This window comes from Atractosteus spatula (assembly GCF_055471065.1).
Source record: "Atractosteus spatula isolate fAtrSpa1 chromosome 10 unlocalized genomic scaffold, fAtrSpa1.hap1 SUPER_10_unloc_1, whole genome shotgun sequence".
Taxonomy (NCBI): domain Eukaryota; kingdom Metazoa; phylum Chordata; class Actinopteri; order Semionotiformes; family Lepisosteidae; genus Atractosteus; species Atractosteus spatula.
The window spans coordinates 2,722,442-2,741,644 of NW_028296612.1; the positions used below are offsets into that span (position 1 = coordinate 2,722,442).

Below are 19,203 nucleotides of genomic sequence, written 5' to 3' on the forward strand. Positions count from 1 at the left end.
TGTGTGTGTGTGTGTGTGTGTCCTGTGATGGACTGGTGTCCTGTCCAGGGTGTGTGAGTGTCTGTGTGTGTCCTGTGAGGGACTGGTGTCCTGTCCAGGGTGTGTGAGTGTGTGTGTGTGTCCTGTGAGGGACTGGTGTCCTGTCCAGGGTGTGTGAGTGTGTGTGTGTCCTGTGATGGACTGGTGTCCTGTCCAGGGTGTGTGAGTGTGTGTGTGTGTCCTGTGATGGACTGGTGTCCTGTCCAGGGTGTGTGAGTGTGTGTGTGTGTCCTGTGATGGACTGGTGTCCTGTCCAGGGTGTGTGAGTGTGTGTGTGTGTCCTGTGATGGACTGGTGTCCTGTCCAGGGCGTGTGTGTGTGTGTGTGTGTGTGTTCAAGTCCGGGAGCCAGAAGCAGACTTGAACACATCTAATGACATGGACATGAAATGAGTCAACAGAACAACAGAGGCAGCTGGAACACTAATAACTTCTTGCATAAACGCAACAAGATTTGCGTCAACCCGTTTTCCATGGCTATTTTTAGATTTTGTTTGAGGAATCGGGGTACAAGTTACAAACTTTAGGTTCAGGTTTCGATCTCCACATTTCGGTACGAAAAAGTCTGGCCAGCACGAGAATCACAGTGAGCATCATACAAGCGTTTTTATTCCTACTGAGAACACCAAGAGCAATACCCTTACAGGTCACGTCTCCTGGGAGACTTCTGCTCTTCGACCACGGACCGGCGGGGAGCAGCCACAGGGGGGCGCTGGCGTGCGGCAGACTGGACCCAGGAGGGCAGGCAGGGGGGGCCGAACTGAGCAACGTGGGACAAGCCCGGGACTTGTGAAGGAAAAGGTCAGGGAGCACCGGGACAAGCGAATGGAAGCCAAGGGGCCAGGTGAGGAGTTAACCGATCGGAGCCGCTGACTCACGGCTGGGCAGCCTGTTCCACACCCCCGCCACCCTCTGTGTACAGTAGAGCCTCCTGTCCTGACTGGAGGAGCTCACCCAGCTGTGTCTGGAGAGAAGCCGGGGTATCGGCTTCAACCACAGGGCTGGGCAGCCTGTTCCCTACCCCCACCACCCTCTGTGTACAGTAGAGCCTCCTGTCCTGACTGGAGGAGCTCACCCAGCTGTGTCTGGAGAGGAGCCAGGGTATCGGCTTCAACCACACGGACTGGGCAGCTTGTTCCACACCCCCGCCACCCTCTGTGCACAGAAGAGCCTCCTGCTCTTGGGTTCGATTGCACGTTCACCTAGTGTCCCTTGGGCTCTCTGGCAGGTCTGATCCGCCGCTCCTGTCCTGTCCTGTCGCAGGGTGCCTCCTGGGACATTCCCAGGCGTTGAGACGCAGCGTCACTGCGCGCCCCGGGCGACGGAGGAGTAGACCACGCTGGAGTCCGCGTCCTGGGCCCGGGACCTCGGGTCCCTCTTGCCCTGGTGTCCCAGGGAGGCGTAGTGGACCTCTCCCTCCTCCTGGACAATGTCCACCTGGGATACGGGGACAGGAAGGGAGAGGCCCGGTTTGTCTCTGCTGTCCCAACCCCCAAATCCAGCCCCCATCCAAATCGAATCCTTTACTAATCCCAGCCTAATTCCATATTAAAACATGCTAATCCCATCCCAATCCCACACTATACCCATCCTAATTCCCCTCTTATCCCATCCTAATGCAACCATTATTCCATATAAAACCAGATCCCATCCTAATCAAATCCCCTCCTACTTGACTAATCCCATCCCATCCCAATCCCACACTGTACCCATCCTAATCCATTTCTAATCCCATCCTTGTTCGGTTTAAAGCCATCCTACCCCCAATCCAAATCCCATTCTCATCCCGACCTGCACCTACCTGCCCCGCCGCGGACTGTGTCGTCTCGGTCCCTGCGGGACAGAGAGAGAGAGAGAGAGAGAGAGAGAGAGAGAGACGGGCAGTGAGCGAGAGGGAGGGGCCCGCGCAGATCCCACAATCCCCTTGTGCTGAGGGGCCTGCGCAGATCCCACAATCCCCCTGTGCCTGAGGCCCAGGTCCGCCCCTGTACACACTGCTGATCCAGCAGGACCTTCGCTCAAGACGGGCACCGAGCGCGTCCCACCCGCAGTGTGAAGGATGCAGGGAGATCGCGCAAGCGGTTCAGAGCGACAGGAGGCCATCGGGCCCGTCGCTGATCCGAGTATCTCATCCCGCTGCAACTTGAAGCCGACACCCTGGCTTCCTTCAACACCACGGCTGGGCGGCTTGTTCCCCACCCCCACCCCCCTCTGTGTACAGAAAAGCCTCCTGTCCTGACTGGAGGAGCTCACCCAGCTGTGTCTGGTGAGAAGCCAGGGTATTGGCTTCAACCACACGGACTGGGCAGCTTGTTCCCCACCCCCACCACCCTCTGTGTAAAGAGTCTCTGCTTAATGTGCACTTCGATGTGGTTTCCTCTTGAAGTTAAAGAAAACCTACAGCTAACAGCTGTTGCATCCGGTTCCTGATGTCAGTGACCGCCGAGCGTTAAAATCTCAAACAAACTCTCCCTTTCTGTGCTGCCCGTGTCGACCACAGACCCCCTCCCGCCGCCCTCTCGGGGGGGCCGGGGGGACCCCCTCACTCACCCAGTGCCGACGGTGAGGCTCTCTGCAGCGACACGCCCTCGTCCCGGGAGCCTGAAACAGCAGGAGCAGCTCGTCACTCCGAGAGCCCGGCGACAGAGCGGGGCCAGGGCTCCCCCAGCCAGTCCTGAGCGCCCCCTGCTGGTCCCCCAACACCACTCACAGCAGAGAGCTGGTTTCCCTCCGACTAGACGGCCTAACAATCCCAGTACTGACCAGTCCGGCCCAGTTCTGCCTCTGACAGCTGAGGGGATATTCTGGACTGGAGAGATCGCCCCCTGCTGGTCCCCCAACAGCACTCACCATGTGTCTCCCGCCCCAGTGCTGGCCCGGTGAAGCTCGGTGACACACCGGGGCAGTAGCCCCGCAGTTAAGACACCCAGGGGTGCCGCTGCTCAGGCCGAACCCCTACCTGTGCCCGGCCCTCTCTTCCTCCTGCACCAGAACAGCGCCGCTCCGGTCAGCAGGGCCAGCGCGCACAGGCCAAGAAGCACGGGGATGACCACTGCAGAGGGGGACACACAGCAGGGCGTTCACAGGGCTGTCGCTCCAGTGTCTCCGCGTGTCTGTGATTTACTCTCCTTCAGCCCCAAGTTTCCTTCCCGTCTCGCGCCAGCCAGACGTTTGACTGAGGACAGCGGCTCACTCCCCCCCCCCCCCCACAGCATTATGGGGAATGTAGTTCAGACAAGCTGCTGGAACACAGTTCGTCGGGAGACTGAGGACCGCTGCTCACCCCCCCCCCCCCACCCACAGCATTATGGGGAATGTAGTTCTGACAAGCTGTTGTAACAGTTTGTCAGGAGACTCCCCCCACAGCATTATGGGGAATGTAGTTCAGACAAGCTGTTGTAACAGTTTGTCAGGAGACTCCCCCCACAGCATTATGGGGAATGTAGTTCAGACAAGCTGCTGCAACAGTTGGTCAGGTAACAGAGGACCGCCGCTCACCCCCCCCGCGGCATTATGGGGAATGTAGTTCTGACAAACCGTTGTAACAGTTCGTCAGGAGACCGAGGACAGCACCTCATTCCTCCCCCCCCCCCCACACACACACAGAGATTTATGGGTAATGTAGTTTTGACGTCTCCATCCATGGCCCGGGTTCAACTTAAAAAGTTGAAGTGCAGTGTACTTGTAAGTGGTAATAAGTGCGTCATGAGGACGTGACACAGGTGTAATAAGCACGATACGGCACACCAACCTTTTCCTCTTTCCCAAAGGGAAGATCCCACTGCTGAAGCGAGGAGAAAGGAGAGAACAGTCACAGGAATGTCGCCGGTAGTTTGAAACGGACGGGCTTTTGAAACGCCAAGAACCTGCACTCGATCTGAAAGACGCCCGGCTCGAAGCCGACAAGGCCGTTAAAGACCCCGCGCGCACGGACCCCACCGGAGCCCAGTGATAAAGACCGGAGGAGTGCGTTTGCTCGGCCTCTCGCCGACCTTCGGCCTGGCTCACCCCCCGTCCTCGCCACTGCCTCCTCCTGCACCGGGGGCAGGTCTCATATCAGGGGTTGTGCTCGTGCCTCCTGTCCCCGAGGACACCAACACGGATAAAACCATTAGGAAGGACACAAGCGGGACGCCGTTTCGGCCCGACAGCGCACAGTGAGCGTAGTCAGAAGTTAGGTAATACAAGGAGCTTGTCCAGCTGTGTCTGGAGAGAAGCCAGGGTATCGGCTTCAACCACACGGACTGGGCAGCTTGTTCCCCACCCCCACCACCCTCTGTGTACAGTAGAGCCTCCTGTCCTGACTGGAGGAGCTCACCCAGCTGTGTCTGGAGAGAAGCCAGGGTATCGGCTTCAACCACACGGACTGGGCAGCTTGTTCCCCACCCCCACCACCCTCTGTGTACAGAAGAGCCTCCTGTCCTGACTGGAGGAGCTCACCCAGCTGTGTCTGGAGAGGAGCCAGGGTATCGGCTTCAACCACACGGACTGGGCAGCTTGTTCCCCACCCCCACCACCCTCTGTGTACAGTAGAGCCTCCTGTCCTGACTGGAGGAGCTCACCCAGCTGTGTCTGGAGAGAAGCCAGGGTATCGGCTTCAACCACACGGACTGGGCAGCTCGTTCCCCACCCCCACCACCCTCTGTGCACAGAAGCGGCTCTTGCTCTCGGTGTCAGATGTACAAAGGGTGAAGCAAGCAAACAGGCCAGGCGTGTTTGCTGATCAGAACGGCAGAGGTCTGCTCACCAGCTTGTTCTGTAGCTCGTGTAAGTTCAGCCTCACACTCACCTGTATCATCACCACTCTTTCCTCCTCCGCCTGGAGCAGGTTTCCCAGAGGAAGTCTCAGCTCCAGGAGTTGGACTTGTGCCTCCTGTCCCCGAGGAGATAAGAACACAAGAACAGTTACAAACGAGGCCACTTGGACCATCTGGCCCGATTAGAACTTAATTAACTGATCCCAGGTCTCATACGGCTGGGTCTTGTGGTTTCCAGCACAGGGCTGGGCAGCTTGTTCCCCACCCCCGCCACCCTCTGTGTACAGAAGAGCCTCCTGTCCTGACTGGAGGAGCTCACCCAGCTGTGTCTGGAGAGAAGCCAGGGTATCGGCTTCAACCACACGGCTGGGCAGCTTGTTCCCCACCCCCGCCACCCTCTGTGTACAGAAGAGCCTCCTGTCCTGACTGGAGGAGCTCACCCAGCTGTGTCTGGAGAGAAGCCAGGGTATCGGCTTCAACCACACGGACTGGGCAGCTTGTTCCCCACCCCCACCACCCTCTGTGTACAGTAGAGCCTCCTGTCCTGACTGGAGGAGCTCACCCAGCTGTGTCTGGAGAGAAGCCAGGGTATCGGCTTCAACCACACGGACTGGGCAGCTTGTTCCCCACCCCCACCACCCTCTGTGTACAGTAGAGCCTCCTGTCCTGACTGGAGGAGCTCACCCAGCTGTGTCTGGAGAGGAGCCAGGGTATCGGCTTCAACCACACGGACTGGGCAGCTTGTTCCCCACCCCCACCACCCTCTGTGTACAGTAGAGCCTCCTGTCCTGACTGGAGGAGCTCACCCAGCTGTGTCTGGAGAGAAGCCAGGGTATCGGCTTCAACCACACGGACTGGGCAGCTTGTTCCCCACCCCCACCACCCTCTGTGCACAGAAGCGGCTCTTGCTCTCGGTGTCAGATGTACAAAGGGTGAAGCAAGCAAACAGGCCAGGCGTGTTTGCTGATCAGAACAGCAGAGGTCTGCTCACCAGCTTGTTCTGTAGCTCGTGTAAGTTCAGCCTCACACTCACCTGTATCATCACCACTCTTTCCTCCTCCGCCTGGAGCAGGTTTCCCAGAGGAAGTCTCAGCTCCAGGAGTTGGACTTGTGCCTCCTGTCCCCGAGGAGATAAGAACACAAGAACAGTTACAAACGAGGCCACTTGGACCATCTGGCCCGATTAGAACTTAATTAACTGATCCCAGGTCTCATACGGCTGGGTCTTGTGGTTTCCAGCACAGGGCTGGGCAGCTTGTTCCCCACCCCCGCCACCCTCTGTGTACAGAAGAGCCTCCTGTCCTGACTGGAGGAGCTCACCCAGCTGTGTCTGGAGAGAAGCCAGGGTATCGGCTTCAACCACACGGCTGGGCAGCTTGTTCCCCACCCCCGCCACCCTCTGTGTACAGAAGAGCCTCCTGTCCTGACTGGAGGAGCTCACCCAGCTGTGTCTGGAGAGGAGCCAGGGTATCGGCTTCAACCACAGGGCTGGGCAGCTTGTTCCCCACCCCCACCCCCCTCTGTGTACAGTAGAGCCTCGGTCCCAGTTGGAGACAAGCAGACGTTGGAAGAAGCTGAGCGGACAGATCATGGTTTTGGATCACTCTGGGTTTGCTGATAAGAAAGGAGGAGTCCTGGAATGTTATCATTTAAAAAAAAAAACTGACAGACGGCCATAAAGTGCACAGTGTAAGCGTTCGATTCTTTTTTTACACCTCACTAATTTTACAATCCAAATCTGAGTGGGGGCAAAGTCCAAGAAAGGTCCTGGGATCAGACGAGGAAAAAATGATGAGAGTTAAGGGCATAAACACACAGACACTGTGATTAAACACAGAAAGAACGGACTTCCAGTGACAGAGACGATGGCATAACTTCTCAGCTCGCAGGTCACAGAGTAAAACCCCACGGAATCCAACTACTGTCTTACACCTCACTCATTTTACAACCCAAACCTGAGAAACGACTGGGGCCGAGCCCCAGAAAGGCCAAGAGAAAGACAGAGCAGACGACGATGAGCACTGCTCCCTAGAGAGAGAACAGGGCGATGGTGGTGACGCCACTGAAAGCCCAGGGGCGAGCCACACTCTGGGGACAGAGAGACAGGATCTCCACACACTGAAAGCCCAGGGGCGAGCCACACTCTGGGGACAGAGAGACAGGATCTCCACACACTGAAAGCCCAGGGGCGAGCCACACTCTGGGGACAGAGAGACAGGATCTCCACACACTGAAAGCCCAGGGGCGAGCCACACTCTGGGGACAGAGAGACAGGATCTCCACACACTGAAAGCCCAGGGGCGAGCCACACTCTGGGGACAGAGAGACAGGATCTCCACACACTGAAAGCCCAGGGGCGAGCCACACTGCCGGGACAGAGAGACAGGATCTCGAGATGGAGGCGAAGAAGGAACTCGAGGACTCCGAGACGAGACGTCAAAGCAGAGGTGAGCCAGAAGCTGCCCAACTCCGTGACTGAGGTGCGGAACTCAGGCAGCGGGGGGGGACAGAGACGGAGAACCGTAGTCAGGCGCTGGGGACAGCGAGCGGGGGGCCTGGGGGGACGCCCTGCTCCACACACTGGAAGAGGACAAGGAGACACCTGACTCCGGGCTTTCATTTGTAGTGAGAGTGCCTGAGCTTTTGTTTTCCGTTGGGAGGTTGTGGGACGGGGGCGTCCCGAGAAACTCATCTCGGCTCCATCTCGCAAGGGCGCGCGCCTCCCGTGGGCCTGAAGAGAAACGCGCTGAAGACGTAGCCCTGACCCCCCGACAGCAGAACAGCGCCTGCTGCTGCTTCTCTTGCTCCACACTCCTCTGAGGTCAGAGCTGCTGCCAGCTGGGAGGAAACCCCTCTGGGCCAGACCAGCTCAAGACAGACACAGCAGGGAAGAGCTTCGGACTGCTCACCTGTCGTCACCTGTAGTTCTACCACCGGCTGCCTGTTACAGCTGTACAGCCCAGCGTCTCCAGGCTTCACACTCGATATCAGGAGGGAGGAATCGTCAAGCAGAGAGAATCTGTTCTGTGGATCATCAGCTCCTTTGACCACACTTCCATCCTCACGTCTGGTCACCACAGTGTGATCAGGACCACCTCTCTGAGAGACTGTCCACAGTACTGGCTCATGGGAAGAAACAGGCTTTCTCACATTACATCCCAGGGTGACAGCTCTTCCCTCTGGGAAAGTGCTGATCGCTGGTCCTGTGGAAGAACAGTCTGGTGAAGAACAGACTCAGAGCACCAGCCCCTCTGTCTACACGGGAGACAGACAAGACACACAGAAGGAGGGGCTTGAGGTTTACAAACCATGAGGAACTTGTATAACAGGATGTTTAAGACACAAGTGTTTCTGTTGTATGTTCACACCAGTTCCTGCAATAAGAGCGTAGGAACATAACATTCACTGTAGTCGAATCGCCCTGTTTACAGAGTGTTTCCAGGATTCACAGCGGATCCTGTGTCTCATGAGTTTAGGATTTTCCTGTTACTGTGTTACGACTGTAAGAGAGGCTCATCCTGCTTGAGTAGATGATCCAATGATCTCATCCAGCCCTTTCCTTAAGAATCACCGGGAATCTGCCTCACATAGGAGCTAATAGATCCAAGGGTCACACACACCTGTGTCTCTGCCACCTTCCCCTGCTCTGTCTGCAGCATGTTTCCCTGGTGAAGTCTTAGTTCTGGCAGGTGTACCTGTGTCTCCTGTCTCTCCCGTCCCTGTGGATGCCAACATAGATAAGAACATCAACTGAGAGGAGGTCATGTGGCCCTTTTGGTTGCAAGCATCAAATTTGTTGGAGGAGCTCACCCAGCTGTGTCTGGAAAGAAGCCAGGGTATCGGCTTCAACCACACAGCTGGGCAGCTTGTTCCCCACCCCCGCCCCTCTCTGTGTACAGAAGAGCCTCCTGTCCTGACTGGAGGAGCTCACCCAGCTGTGTCTGGAGAGAAGCCAGGGTATCGGCTTCAACCACACAGCTGGGCAGCTTGTTCCCCACCCCCGCCCCTCTCTGTGTACAGAAGAGCCTCCTGTCCTGACTGGAGGAGCTCACCCAGCTGTGTCTGGAGAGAAGCCAGGGTATCGGCTTCAACCACAGGGCTGGGCAGCTTGTTCCCCACCCCCACCACCCTTGTGTTAAAATAAGCCCATAAAAACCTGACAAATCATGGTTTTCTACTAACTGGACCAGGGACACAGACCCCTGGACTCACTGGACCAGGGACACAGACCCCTGGACTCACTGGCTTCTCAATCAGACCACACTGCTCCTCATCCTCACCTCCCAGCACCTCCAGCTCTGCCACAGCCTGATTGTTACAGTAGTACAGTCCAGAGTCGTCCAGCGATACATCATGAATGTAAAGAGCACCACTGCTATAAACATGGTATTTCTTTTGTTTTGTGTTGAGTATCTTCCTTGTGACGTCAGTGGCCTGTGTGTCCCCCTCTCTGTCCCTCCTGTATGTCCACTGGACTGAGGTCCCCTGTGCTGGAGGAGGGTCACTGCAGTTCAGGACGAGGTACTGACCCTCAGGCACAGAGATTATCACTGTGGGAGAGAAGCAAAATACTCTTAGACTGAGAGAAGGGAAACCTCAGTCAATAAGACTTTGGACACAGTAGGCTCAGACTACATTTCCCAGAATGCTGTGGGAATGACCTGCAACCGTCAGTCACCTGACCAGCTGACACAAGACAATTGAGTGACCGTTTAAAACCAGGAAGTGGGGGCTTTCAGAGTTAGATCACCTACTGTATCTGTCGTCTGGGAAAAGAGGGCAGATCCTTCAATATGCAAACTGAGCAAGCAACTGATACAACATTTGCCCCTCACTCACCTGACCAATTCTGAGAAGATGATTGGTCAAAATGTGAGAATGATCAAAAACCACTGTTTCAGAGCAGTTTTGAAATCCTGAATCTTTTCATGTCCTAAGGCCCTGGAGCTGTGAACTCTTCAGTAGCCTCTACCACCATTTCCTTAAGTGTCTCTATAGACCCCTAAAAAGCCCTCCAAAGGTGACTTCTGTCAGGGACCAAGAGCCTGGTCAGGCTTTTGAAACGTCTTACAATCACAAACGTTCAGTTAGAAAAATCCCGTGAGTGAACCTAAACACACACGGCCTCTGACCTTCAACACCAGCGCAACGGTGTGGTGACTCAGCTGCTGAAGCACATCGGAAAAATATTCTGTCCCACAGTGACAGAAACAGAACTTGATGTTCCGGTCTGCTCCCCCCGAGTCAGGAGGAGTCACTAGTTCCTCACCGACTCACACGATCTTGACTTTGCTCTGCGAGCAGAGCAACACTCACTGTCTGTCCATTAAAGACTTAGTTCACAACCCCTTCCTACTGCGAAACACAGGGAGGGGAGCTCGGGAGATAACACATCGTCACACATCGAATTCAAGGCAATACTCTGGCCTGACACCAGTCTGAGCAACGAGCGACTTACGAAATTAAACTTGCTTTCGTATTTCAAAGAGCTGGTGAGCAGGAAGGCCCGGTGTGAGATACTGGTTACCGAGTGCTGGGAGAAACGGCAAAAAAAACACCGACTGGACAAGAACCACTAAAGACAGACGCTGAAATTAAAAACCTTCTCACCTGTCGTCACCTGTAAGTCTGCCACCGGCTGCCTGTTACAGCTGTACAGTCCAGCGTCTCCAGGCTTCACACTCCATATCAGGAGGGAGGAATCGTCAAGCAGAGAGAACCTGTTCTGTGGATCATCAGCTCCTTTAACCACACGTCCATCCTCACGTCTGGTCACCACAGTGTGATCAACACCTCTCTGAGTGACTGTCCACAGTACTGGCTCATGGAAAGAAACAGGCTTCGACACATCACAGATAAGGGTGACAGCTCCTCCCTCTGGGACAGGGACAGTGCGGATCGCTGGACCTGTGGAAGAACGGTCTGGTGAAGAACAGACTCAGAGCACCAGCCCCTCTGTCTACATGGGAGACAGACCGACACACAGAAGGAGGGGCTGGGATGGAGCTCAGGGTTCAATAACTGAAGAGGAGAACTTGTTTCAGATCAGACACCTCCCAGCTGTGTGTTCACACCCCTCACTCCTCTCGCGTCGCTACAGGATGACCACGGGACATTGCTGCAGCCTCATAAAGGGCATGGAAGAGGTTGCCAGGGGCTGGTTAGGCGGCTGATCCAGAGATCTCCTCCAGCTGTTTTCAGAACATTCATCCAGCATCATCTGATTCCATTGCTACAGAGCGTTTTCACAGGGGGGACCTGCGTCCTGTTACTGCACCAAGACTGTAAGAGAGGCTACAAGTGAGAGGCTCATCCTGCTAGAGTAGATCAGAGAACCTCATCCAGCCCTTTCCCAAAGGATCACAGGTCAAGTGTAGTACAGCAGCAAATGGTATAGTACAGTACAGTATAGTGGAGTGTAGTACAGTAGTGTATTATACAGTAGAGTATCGTATTGTACAGCTGGGTGTAGTACAGTAAAGTATCGTATTTGTACAGCTGAGTGTAGTACAGTATTGTACTGTATAGTGTAGTACAGTAATGTGTTATACAGTATAGTGTAGTACAGTACTGTAACAAAGTACAGTAGACAGTCCACTGGAGACAGTTGTCTCCTGTCCAGGACTGGGGCTCTGATAAGAGACACTCCACTGGAGACAGTTGTCTCCTGTCCCAGGACTGGGGCTCTGATGGGAGACAGTCCACTGGAGACAGCTGTCTCCTGTCCCAGGACTGGGGCTCTGATGGGAGACAGTCCACTGGAGACAGCTGTCTCCTGTCCCAGGACTGGGGCTCTGATGGGAGACAGTAAACTGGAGACAGCTGTCTCCGGTCCCAGGACTGGGGCTCTGATGGGAGACAGTAAACTGGAGACAGCTGTCTCCTGTCCCAGGACTGGGGCTCTGATGGGAGACAGTCCACTGGAGACAGCCGTCTCCGGTCCCAGGACTGGGGCTCTGATGAGTATGGAAATGCTGTGAGTGGTCTCGCCCTGTCACCATTCGAAATCCTGCCTTCTCATGTCTCTACCCAGCTTCCTGTGAAACCCACAGCCTGCAACCGGAGTTCCTCTTCCCGGAACAGAGCTGTTGAACCACAGAGCTCGTGACCTTAAATCTGCACAGTGCAGATTCGCTGCGATAAAAAATATAAAAAATAACGGAGCTTGAGAAACATCGCCCTGCTCCTTCAGGCTATGGAAATACCACCAGGTTACACGCTGGGCCCTGAAACATCTTTCACATGAAAACCCACAGGTCCGTCCAGAATGTCCGAGGTCCAGGATGACTGAAAGAAAATTTTGAATTTCTCATTCCACAAGATCGAGACCGGTCAAGTCCAGTCCATCCACACCAGACGTACGTGCATCCCACTTCTATCCATTTATATCCAGTCCAGGGTCACAGGGAGGAGCAAGCAACAGGCACAAGGCAGGGCTCACCCTGGACAGGACACCAGTCCATCACAGGACACACACACACACTCACACACCCTGGACAGGACACCAGTCCATCACAGGACACACACACACACACCCTGAACAGGACACCAGTCCATCACAGGACACACACACACTCACACACCCTGGACAGGACACCAGTCCATCACAGGACACACACACACTCACACACCCTGGACAGGACACCAGTCCATCACAGGACACACACACACACCCTGGACAGGACACCAGTCCATCACAGGACACACACACACTCACACACCCTGGACAGGACACCAGTCCATCACAGGACACACACACACAGTCACACACCCTGGACAGGACACCAGTCCATCACAGGACACACACACACACTCACACACCCTGGACAGGACACCAGTCCATCACAGGACACACACACACTCACACACCCTGGACAGGACACCAGTCCATCACAGGACACACACACACACTCACACACCCTGGACAGGACACCAGTCCATCACAGGACACACACACACTCACACACCCTGGACAGGACACCAGTCCATCACAGGACACACACACACACACCCTGGACAGGACACCAGTCCATCACAGGACACACACACACACCCTGGACAGGACACCAGTCCATCACAGGACACACACACACACTCACACACCCTGGACAGGACACCAGTCCATCACAGGACTCACACACCCTGGACAGGACACCAGTCCATCACAGGACACACACACACACACACACCCTGGACAGGACACCAGTCCATCACAGGACACACACACACACACACACACACACACACTCACACACCCTGGACAGGACACCAGTCCATCACAGGACACACACACACATACACTCACACACTCTGGACAGGACACCAGTTCATCACAGGACACACACACACACACTCACACACTGGGCAGGACACCAGTCCATCACAGGACACACACACACTCACACACACCCTGGACAGGACACCAGTCCATCACAGGACACACACTCACACACCCTGGACAGGACACCAGTCCATCACAGGACACACACAGACACACACCAGGGCCAGTTTTCCCAGAAGCCAATTCACCCACCAGCATGTCTTTAGACTATGACCGGAAACCGGACCACCTGGAGGAAACCCACACAAACACGGGGAGAACATGCAGACTCCACCCAGACAGCACCCCCGGGTCCAGAATCAAACCCAGGGCCCCCAGACCTGCGAGGCAGCAGTGCCCACCCCCCTGCTGCCCGACAGAATGACTAAATAAAAGGTCACCATCCGGGCGGAGGCACACCGACGGCAACGAGCCGCAGCGCCACCCGATGGCGGATTCACGGAGTCTCCTCGGATGGATAAACTCCGCCGCCCTGTGGAATTCCAGGAGGAAAGCCTCTCCAGATCTTGTCATCCCGGTCCTCCGCACCTCCCACCCTCAGATCAGGAGCGCTCAGTCAGATCACATCCAGCATCCAGGAACCCGTTGATTAAAGAAAACCACGTGCACAAGCCAGCAGTCAGTATAATAGGTGAAAAAAACCAGCGGTTCCCTTATTAGCAATGTTGTTCGTTATACTCAGTAACAAACTATACACACGGTACAATATGATCACAATTATACTGTGCCGATTTGAAATCCCTCGGGCTGTAGGAAACCCCGAGCTGAAGAAACACTAGTGACGCAGTAGTGATACTAGTGATCGTGTGTCTGTAGTGACAGGAGACCTGTCACTCCAGATGTGCTCCAGGTGTGTGAGACCAGCAGGCGGGGGCGCCGCTGCTGGAGCCTCAGGGGGGGGGGGTCAGAACAGTGTGGATATCCTGCCCCCCCCCCAAATTGACACTGGGAGCCCCCTTCACTCTCCAGCCCCCCCCCCCACACACTGACACTGGGAGCCCCCTCACTCTCCAGCCCCCCCCACACTGACACTGGGAGCCCCCTCACTCTCCAGCCCCCCCCCCACACTGACACTGGGAGCCCCCTTCACTCTCCAGCCCCCCCCACACTGACACTGGGAGCCCCCTTCACTCTCCAGCCCCCCACACTGACACTGGGAGCCCCCTCACTCTCCAACCCCCCCCCACACTGACACTGGGAGCCCCCTCACTCTCCAGCCCCCCCCCACACTGACACTGGGAGCCCCCTTCACTCTCCAGCCCCCCCCACACTGACACTGGGAGCCCCCTTCACTCTCCAGCCCCCCCCACACTGACACTGGGAGCCCCCTCACTCTCCAGCCCCCCCCACACTGACACTGGGAGCCCCCTTCACTCTCCTGCCCCCCCCACACTGACACTGGGAGCCCCCTCACTCTCCAGCCCCCCACACTGACACTGGGAGCCCCCTCACTCTCCAGCCCCCCCGAGAGAAGACAGTCCTGCTCTTACCTGAGAGGGATCCTTTGGCCAGGGAGAGGAGGACCAGCAGGAGAAGCTCTGGGGCTCCTCTGAGTCCCTCCATGACTCTGCGCTCTGAGTGAGTGAACTGAGGGAGCTCAGCTCCTCCTCTCCTGACTGCAGCCCAGTTCTGCACACTTCCTGCGTGAAGCTCTGTGTTTCTCCACTCTGCGTGTTTCCTCTGAGAGGGAAGGTCTAAGACTCTCTCTCTGCTGCCGCACTTGACTGTTCAACTCTCTTGACCTCCCTGTCGAGAGTCGGTGATGTCAGTGGGGGCCCTGTGAGGGTCTGGTTCCTCATCAGCCAGAACAGACACGGCTGCAGTTTCCTCTGCTGGTTTCGGGTTCATCTGCGACTCCTGCAGTGAATCCTGGGAGTCGGAGGGCCGCGGCTGTGTCGGCGAGCGAGATCGGGCCGGCAGCGGCGGAATGAGACCCTCTGAATGGACACAGCTTGCTCCCCACCCCCACCACCCTCTGCGTAAAGATGCACTTCCTGTCCTGACTGGAGGAGCTCATCCAGCTGTGTCTGGAGAGAAGCCGGGGTATCGGCTTCAACCACAGGGCTGGGCCAGCTTGTTCCCCACCCCCACCACCCTCTGCGTACAGAGGAGCCTCCTGTCCTGACTGGAGGAGCTCACCCAGCTGTGTCTGGAGAGAAGCCAGGGTATCGGCTTCAACCACACGGACTGGGCAGCTTGTTCCCCACCCCCACCACTCTCTGTGTACAGAAGCGCCTCCTGTCCCACTCTATCAGCCCTGGTTTCCTTCACAGATCCAGAGCGCCAGAGCTCACGAGCCCTGGTCCAGTCAGGTCCCAGTGGGTGTGGCTGGGAAACCAACGACCTTCGCTGAGCCCGGAAACGCGCTCTCTAACCACGGCGCCGTGACGCACCGCCAGCGAACTGCGGTGTTTCGCCACTCTGGAAGTCCAGGGCTATCGAAACCCCTCTTGCTCAAGCCCGCAGGAAGCCTGGCGGGGCGATTCTGTCAACAGCTGCAGCAGCCACACCGCCCCCGGCTCCCGCTGAGGAAAGAGTCCACAAACGGCCTGCGCCTCCGCCCAGAAAACGGCACTGGATCCCCCGACAGAAGCCTGGGGTCAACTCTCAAGGCACCGCTGCTCGTGAACTTGTGAAAACCGACAGCGGAGTGTCTTCTACAAGCCCCTGGCCAGTGTCCAGAGAGATGACCACGTCAGACTGTCTTCTACAAGCCCCTCCAGCGTCCAGAGAGATGACCACGTCAGACTGTCTTCTACAAGCCCCTCCAGCGTCCAGAGAGATGACCACGTCAGACTGTCTTCTACAAGCCCCTCCAGCGTCCAGAGAGATGACCACGTCAGACTGTCTTCTACAAGCCCCTGGCCAGCGTCCAGAGAGATGACCACGTCAGAGTGTCTTCTACAAGCCCCTGGCCAGCGTCCAGAGAGATGACCACGTCAGACTGTCTTCTACAAGCCCCTGGCCAGCGTCCAGAGAGATGACCACGTCAGAGTGTCTTCTACAAGCCCCTGGCCAGCGTCCAGAGAGATGACCACGTCAGAGTGTCTTCTACAAGCCCCTGGCCAGCGTCCAGAGAGATGACCACGTCAGACTGTCTTCTACAAGCCCCTGGCCAGCGTCCAGAGAGATGACCACGTCAGACTGTCTTCTACAAGCCCCTGGCCAGCGTCCAGAGAGATGACCACGTCAGAGTGTCTTCTACAAGCCCCTGGCCAGCGTCCAGAGAGATGACCACGTCAGACTGTCTTCTACAAGCCCCTGGCCAGCGTCCAGAGAGATGACCACGTCAGAGTGTCTTCTACAAGCCCCTGGCCAGCGTCCAGAGAGATGACCACGTCAGACTGTCTTCTACAAGCCCCTGGCCAGCGTCCAGAGAGATGACCACGTCAGACTGTCTTCTACAAGCCCCTGGCCAGCGTCCAGAGAGATGACCACGTCAGAGTGTCTTCTACAAGCCCCTGGCCAGTGTCCAGAGAGATGACCACGTCAGACTGTCTTCTACAAGCCCCTGGCCAGTGTCCAGAGAGATGACTACGTCAGAGTGTCTTCTACAAGCCCCTGGCCAGCGTCCAGAGAGATGACCACGTCAGAGTGTCTTCTACAAGCCCCTGGCCAGTGTCCAGAGAGATGACCACATCAGAGTGTCTTCTACAAGCCCCTCCAGCGTCCAGAGAGATGACCACATCAGAGTGTCTTCTACAAGCCCCTCCAGCGTCCAGAGAGATGACCACGTCAGAGTGTCTTCTACAAGTCCCTGGCCAGCGTCCAGAGAGATGACCACGTCAGACTGTCTTCTACAAGCCCCTGGCCAGCGTCCAGAGATGACCACGTCAGACTGTCTTCTACAAGCCCCTGGCCAGCGTCCAGAGAGATGACCACGTCAGACTGTCTTCTACAAGCCCCTGGCCAGCGTCCAGAGAGATGACCACGTCAGAGTGTCTTCTACAAGCCCCTCCAGCGTCCAGAGAGATGACCACGTCAGAGTGTCTTCTACAAGCCCCTGGCCAGCGTCCAGAGAGATGACCACGTCAGAGTGTCTTCTACAAGCCCCTGGCCAGTGTCCAGAGAGATGACCACATCAGAGTGTCTTCTACAAGCCCCTCCAGCGTCCAGAGAGATGACCACGTCAGACTGTCTTCTACAAGCCCCTCCAGCGTCCAGAGAGATGACCACGTCAGAGTGTCTTCTACAAGTCCCTGGCCAGCGTCCAGAGAGATGACCACGTCAGACTGTCTTCTACAAGCCCCTGGCCAGCGTCCAGAGATGACCACGTCAGACTGTCTTCTACAAGCCCCTGGCCAGCGTCCAGAGAGATGACCACGTCAGACTGTCTTCTACTAGCCCCTGGCCAGCGTCCAGAGAGATGACCACGTCAGACTGTCTTCTACAAGCCCCTGGCCAGCGTCCAGAGAGATGACCACGTCAGAGTGTCTTCTACAAGCCCCTCCAGCGTCCAGAGAGATGACCACGTCAGAGTGTCTTCTACAAGCCCCTGGCCAGCGTCCAGAGAGATGACCACGTCAGAGTGTCTTCTACAAGCCCCTCCAGCGTCCAGAGAGATGACCACATCAGAGTGTCTTCTACAAGCCCCTCCAGTGTCCAGAGAGATGACCACGTCAGACTGTCTTCTACAAGCCCCTGGCCAGTGTCCAGAGAGATGACCACGTCAGACTGTCTTCTACAAGCCCCTCCAGCGTCCAGAGAGATGACCACGTCAGAGCCCATGGCCCACTGTGGGCCGGCAGAACTGTACTAGCGCCCCCTGCAGTCCCGGGAGAGTCACTGCAGCTGTGCTGTGGAGACGCGGGTTTAAGACTCCTTGCTGTAGCTTCCGTTTCCTCTAGTTGCTTTTTTTTGTGGGTACGTGCGCACGCCAATGTAACTGCTGGCGAGATGCCCCTTCATACATACTGCAATCGGTTTCGCTCAGCAGGGTCGGCTCTGCTCATTTCTGGACAGCAGCGCCCTCTGGTGAGCTGAAGTGGTATGGGTGAAATAATAATAATAATTATAATAATAATAATTGCTTACACTTATAGAGCGCTTTTCTGGACACTCCCCTCAGAGCTCTTCCCAGGTCAGGGGGATCCCCTCCAGCCCCCCCAGTGTGCAGCCCCACCTGGATGATGCTCCAGTCCGCTCAGCACACAGCAGCTCTCAGTGGGGAGGAGAGCAGAGGGATGGAGCCAGTTCAGAGAGGGGGGTGATTAGGAGGCCATGATGGGTCAAGACCAGGGGGGGAATCAGGCCAGGACACTGGGGTGATACCCCTACTCTTCTCGAGAGACACCCCGGGATTGTTAATGAGCACAGAGAGTTAGGACCTCGGTTTGACGTCTCATGTGAAGGACGGCGCCTATTTACAGTCCAGTGTCCCCCGTCACGATACTGGGGCATCAGGACCCACACAGACTGCAGGGTGAGCGCCCCCTGCTGGCCCCACTCATCTCTCTCCCAGCAGCAGCCTTAGTTTTCCCCAGGAGTCTCCCCTCCAGGTACTGGCCAGGCTCACACCTGCTGGGCTCCAGTAGGGGGGGGGGGGGGGGGGGTGCCAGTGGTGAGTTGCAGAGTGAAAATATTCCTCAACGGGCCAGCTCTCAGGTGTAATTCACGTTTTTTGGGGGGGATTCTTAATACTGCTCTCGAATTGCGGTAACTGTTGTCCAACACATCCCAATACGTGACGCTCCAGACGGCAGCGGCGATGAGGTGACGTGACGGGGGAGGGCATTCTACCTGTCTGCTCTCCAACTGAGCCAGTATCAGCCTGGGCCTCGTCTCCCAGGACTTCTGCCCTTACATTCAATTAGGTCCCTAATTGACCCTTAATTGCTTCATTAACCCAGCTGCTTGTGTAACTGAAGACTGGCTGAACTGTCCCCTCCTAGAATCGCTCCTCGAGAGTCATGACTAACCTGACTGCCGGCGGATCGAACTCAATTAAATTCTCCGCGAGGCGAAGGGCTCCTCCGAGTGGGGCCTGCCCGCGTTTCACACTGTTCCTGCTCCGGCGGGCCCGAGACTGAGGTACGTCGCCGCGGAGACAGGGAGACTCCTGCTGGCC

General features: G+C 56.4%; 1 protein-coding gene across 4 annotated transcripts; it reads right to left on the reverse strand.

Moving 5' to 3' along the window:
- Nucleotides 1-619: 619 nt before the first annotated feature.
- LOC148813423 (uncharacterized) lies at nucleotides 620-15,961 on the reverse strand. Of its 4 annotated transcripts, XM_088908193.1 has the most exons (12): nucleotides 14,627-15,961; nucleotides 10,406-10,702; nucleotides 9,076-9,345; nucleotides 8,416-8,514; nucleotides 7,705-7,998; nucleotides 5,829-5,912; nucleotides 4,828-4,911; nucleotides 3,790-3,822; nucleotides 2,998-3,090; nucleotides 2,589-2,639; nucleotides 1,840-1,871; nucleotides 620-1,475 (listed from the first exon to the last, which is right to left on the reverse strand). In XM_088908193.1, the coding sequence occupies exons 1-12, from the start codon at nucleotides 14,697-14,699 to the stop codon at nucleotides 1,341-1,343; spliced, it is 1,545 nt and encodes a 514-aa protein (XP_088764319.1). In that variant the 5' UTR covers nucleotides 14,700-15,961; the 3' UTR covers nucleotides 620-1,340. The 4 variants fall into 4 exon arrangements, with proteins under 4 accessions (XP_088764319.1, XP_088764322.1, XP_088764321.1 ...); XM_088908196.1 differs by lacking the exon at nucleotides 2,998-3,090; XM_088908195.1 differs by lacking the exon at nucleotides 2,589-2,639.
- Nucleotides 15,962-19,203: the final 3,242 nt, after the last annotated feature.